Raw genomic sequence first — 5,000 nt, forward strand, 5'->3', positions numbered from 1 at the left:
ACTCTCAATCTGCTTTCATTCAGAGAAAAATAAGGCTCTTTGTTCCCGCTCCAACCGACCTCCCCAGCCAGGCGCATTTCTGATTTGATCTTTCTGCATCTTTATTTCCTTCAATTCCATCACCACCTTTTCAGGCCTCTCCGTGGGAGCCCGTTAAGAGTCCTTCACTGGGGACCTGCTATGTAAATGGCTGTAGATTGCACCATTTTCTCGGCGGTTTCTAACCACACGGCTTTCATACTTCCTTCTACAAGCGGGTGACAGTTACTTCCACGTGCAAATTTTTGTACTGTACGTCAGTCTGAGTGTTCAAAGAACATATACACATTTCACATGCATATAACTGTACATACATCAAGTCTAATGATCCATATTCTAGCCATCCACTGACTGCACCCAACTGTGACATGCATGATTGAATGAGCAAATTATAGACCCTTTCAAGAAGAAAAACACAAACAATGGTTGAACGTTCTATTTTGTTCTCAAACTACTTGAATTTCCCCTTGGGGATCAATAAAGTATCTATCTATCTATCTATCTATCTACTTCCGCTGCATTCAAAGTAACATAATGGAGCGTTAAAACCAAAGATTCTAGAACAGTTCTAGAATCTTTGGTTAAAACGGAGACCTTGTGGGAACAACTTTGACACTGATAATAGAACTCTCTAGAAACTCTCTACAATGACCGCGCAGGCTCACGAAGGCGGTCAAGCGTGCCCATACCTGGCTTGCACTCGTACAGGTCGCAGCACTCCCCCGGCTTGCCCGAGCCCTTGGACACCAGGATGTTGAGGTAGCCGGGCTGGCACACCTTGCGGAGGCAGCCGGCGGGGCTGCAGACGCAGCGGCTGGGCAGCGGGCAGCACTCGCCGGGCGGCGCGTAGCCCTCGATCAGCACCGAGTCCTCGGGGCAGCGCGGCGAGAACTGGACCTCGCAGCGCGCCTTCGAGCAGTCCGGTCGCTCCTCTGCGGGAAGGAGGAAGAGAGGGGGGGGGGGGGGGAAGGTTAGGGCGTTTGTTTACAAAATCACGACAGCCATAGATGAAACTATGACCTTGAATATGAGGATTTCTCTCTCTCTTTCTGTCTTTTTCTGTGTGTGTGCGTGTAATGTGTGTGTGTGTGTGTGTGTGTGTGTGTGTGTGTGTGTGTGTGTGTGTGTGTGTGTGTGTGTGTGTGTGTGTGTATTAGGAAAAGGAAAGAGACAGTGAATAACCATGAAAAAAGTGATACATCTTCAAGAGAGGGATAGAAGAAAGGAAGAGAGGTATAAAGGTTAGTGCATTCGTGTTCACATAATCATGATGGTCATGAATGAAACGATGAACATGAATATGGTATGGACCGTGAACATTTCTCTCTTTTACTCTTTCTCTCTTTTAATGTGTCTCTGTGCGTGTGCACTGGGAGTAGAGAAACAAAGAATAACCATGAAAAAGTGATACAGTACATCTTAATAAAAAGTTCACTGCACAAACAAAGGTTCCATTGCAGGGAAATTCATGGTTTTACCAGCAGTGCTATATAGCACATGCCTCATGCCGATGCCACTCACAAACTCATTATCCAAACACTAATGAGCAATTAAGAGAAATAACTATGTATGGACCAGCTAAATATATACTGGCAAATAACTTGCACATTCTACTGTATTGAGTAATTTTTTCAAAATCAATTCACCTAACATTAGCACACAGAACCTACAGTATAAACACAGAAAATGGCATGTACTGCGGACCACTCAAACATAATTATTGGTAATTTGGACTTCAGAAATATAGGAGAAAATAATTGGTGCCACCAGCAGCACAACTCCAACACCAAATTTAAAAAAGACTCGCTATCCGAGTTTGTCTTAAGCTTCGGGCCAGGACAAATTGCTGTTACTGGCTTCAGGAGCTTCTGTGTGTGTGTGTGTGAGGGGGGGGGGGGGGGGGTGAGACAGTAATTTTGCTGAGGTGGGTGCTGGAAAGAGCTCCACGGGTAATGAACACAGATGAACTTGTCTGGATGCAGCGCTAGCAGGGAGAGGCAGACATTCAGCGTGACAGCAGCGGCAGTAGAAAAAAGAAAAAAAAAAAAAGAAAAACAACCACTGGGTTTACCGCACGCGCGGTTCAAAGCGGTCTGGAGGGGGGCAGAAGACGCTTTGATTAACACAACCTTTTTTACATTTACACCTCCAATTTTTATTTTTGGGACGGGAACTGAAAAATGAAACGAAATACAGACCAAACACCGGGGCCCTCCGGGGGGCAAGCGCTCAGGTCCTGAAATGTGTTGCCATTTTCTCTGTGTGCATGTTTGTTTTAATCTACAGTGTGTGTGCCTTCACGCCAAGCTAATTACAGATCTCTCACTCTCGCTTGCCAAGGTTCCTGGTTCATATCAGAACCGACTCAGACGCAGGTTCCCCTTGGCGCTGTCGGTAGCAGCACCCTTCCTCTCTCTCCCTCTCTCTCTCACTCTCCCTCTCTCTCTCCCTCTCTCTCTCCCTCTCTCTCTCCCTCTCTCTCTCCTCACATATGTCTCTCGCCCGCCCACGCACGCTCGCTCGGCCCTCCCCGAGGCTTTCGTCAGTATTGCACTGGAGTTGGGTCAGGGCTCTCACTCCGTCTCGCAATTCTCCCCAGATCTCTACGGGCGTTTCTTTTTGCCGCGGCCAATTCCTGTGAAACGTGCGTGGGAGTCCTCGTTTAGGGGAACGTTGATGGATATGATGGCGAGGATGGGATCAGGATAGGGCCGGCGTACGGACGAGGGCGAGGGCCAGGCGCCTCAATTGGAGCCCCTGAAACTCAAAAGCAATTTTGGGGGAAGACTGGAGGGGGGTGGCGTGGGGTGGTCTGAGGTGGGGGGAGTGGAGCGAAGCTTTATGGTGTTCAGGAGAGACTGCAGATTGTGGTGTGTGGCTCTTCTCCACTTTCAAAAAGGAAGTGTTGGAAAAAACACATCAATGTGTTTAGGTAAAGACAACACAGTTTGTGTTGTTTTCCAACACAAGTTGTGTGAATTTCAACACAAATTGTGTTATTTTCATACATATTGTGTAACAAAATGACAGAATTTGTGTTGGAAAACAACACAAAACTGTGTTGTTCTTACCTAAACACATCGATGTGTTCTTTTCAACACATCCTTTTTGAGAGATCTCAGGCTGTATAAGAGTATAAGAGTCACCACAATGCATAACAGAAGTTAAAAAAAAAGTTGGAGCTTGAGAGCATGCGGGATTACGTTGCAAGAAATCTGTTTGCCTGAACATGAAAAACAAAAACAATGGAAAAACACCAAAGCCTCTAGCCCGAAGATGTAAAAAAAAAAAGCAATAAAAACAAAATTTAGGGGGGGGGGGGGGGGAAGAAACAACCCAAGAATGTTAACATTACAACCGCTGGCTACTTATCTCTCACACACACTTTCTCTCTCTCTGTCTCTGAATCCCTCCTTTCCTTCCTTCCTGACAAGCGAGCGAGCGAGCGCTTAAGCGGGTTTGGGGCAATTACGGTGAACCTAATGAGTCAAATCAGGACTCTGCACATCATCAAAGGGCCCGGCCACAATGCGGGAGGGTGCCTATAACCGATAATAGACAGCGCGCCGCACTTGTGTTTGATTTCCACTACAGGACAATGAGGCTGGATATTAAACGCATCCGTTTCCCCCTCACTCTCGGCCTCATTATTCCCTTTGAAGCCACGAGAGGAAGAGACCCCCACGGATGAGCTGCTCCTCACTCACGAGGATAATTATTTCAAATGCAGTGTGTGTCTGTCTGTCTGTGTGTGAGTGTGTGTGTGTGTGTGTTTGGAAGAGACAGAGGGGTAGAGAAGGAGAGAGGGAGTGTGTGTGTGTGTGTGTGTGTGTGTGTGTGTGTGTGTGTGTGTGTGTGTGTGTGTGTGTGCTACTGGGAGACTGGCTATTTCAAAATTCTCTGGGTCCAGACAGGACAGATGACCTGGACACTCAAGCTCTCAAGCGTGGCTAGCAGTGTTCATGTGTCATTACACCACTCCAGCCACTTGGCTTCTCTTTTGCACCACTGTTGTTTTATTTTTTCAAGTTAAGATGAAAAAAGAGACAGCAGCAGAAACCGACACTGAACTGTTTTTTTTTTTATATATATACTGTATAAACAACATAATGGTACAAGCTGACATTTAATGAAGCTGTCCTTTGACAAAAAATGATAGAGCTGTCATGTTTGTTTTGTAACTCTACATCAAACAACATCATTCCAAACGTAGTTCTTACACCTGTCAAAGTTAATTAACTGATCACTTTTTCCAATAATTTTCTCATCAGAAAACATGTGCCATCTAAAGATCATATAAACATGTAATTAATTACTGAGGCAAAGACCAGATGAGATGACATATGCTGACAGATGCAGCATTGGTGACAGGGGGACATATACAACTCTCATTATTAGCCCAGTTCCCCGTTGAAAACAGAACCGCAAGACAGCGCAAGGTGCAGTGAGGACATGAAGGACAAAAAATATCCTCCAGGAGCAATGATTTCTCTTATGATTCCTGTCCTGATGGGACTCCTCATCATAAGTATAGCACACGCGCGCACACACACACGCACACACACACAGAGAAAAAGAGCGAGAAATGTGCTAGTTGTCAAATAAACATTCACTCCATCAAGAACGGCCTCTAAAACACAGACACAGACACAGACACAGACACACACACACACACACACGCACACACACACAAACACACACACACACACACACACACACACACAGACTCTCACACAAGCCTATGGCAGTCACTAACACTTTAGTTTCACCACCCTCCGAACATATATTTCATTGATAGCTTTTGAAGCCCGAGGAAGCATTTGTAAAAAGTCCAAAAAACCTCTGAGTACCAGCTGGCTGTACCTTCACAAATGAACAGCAGTGGCCAAAACAGAGAAACAGAAACAGCGAGAGAGAGAGAAAGAGAGAGAGATAGAGAGAGAAAGAGAGAAAGAGCGAGA

The 5,000-nt window shown here is 45.8% G+C and overlaps 1 protein-coding gene across 1 annotated transcript in view; it reads right to left on the bottom strand.

The window, feature by feature from the left end:
* The window catches only part of crim1 (cysteine rich transmembrane BMP regulator 1 (chordin-like)), a 108,474-nt gene that overhangs the window by 52,860 nt on the left and 50,614 nt on the right, over positions 1-5,000 (bottom strand). The window contains exon 3 of the mRNA XM_062522289.1: positions 729-971. Coding sequence (XP_062378273.1) covers positions 729-971 — 243 coding nt within the window. The remainder of the gene's footprint in view (positions 1-728; positions 972-5,000) is intronic.

Source organism: Sardina pilchardus, chromosome 20 (assembly GCF_963854185.1).
Source record: "Sardina pilchardus chromosome 20, fSarPil1.1, whole genome shotgun sequence".
Taxonomy (NCBI): domain Eukaryota; kingdom Metazoa; phylum Chordata; class Actinopteri; order Clupeiformes; family Clupeidae; genus Sardina; species Sardina pilchardus.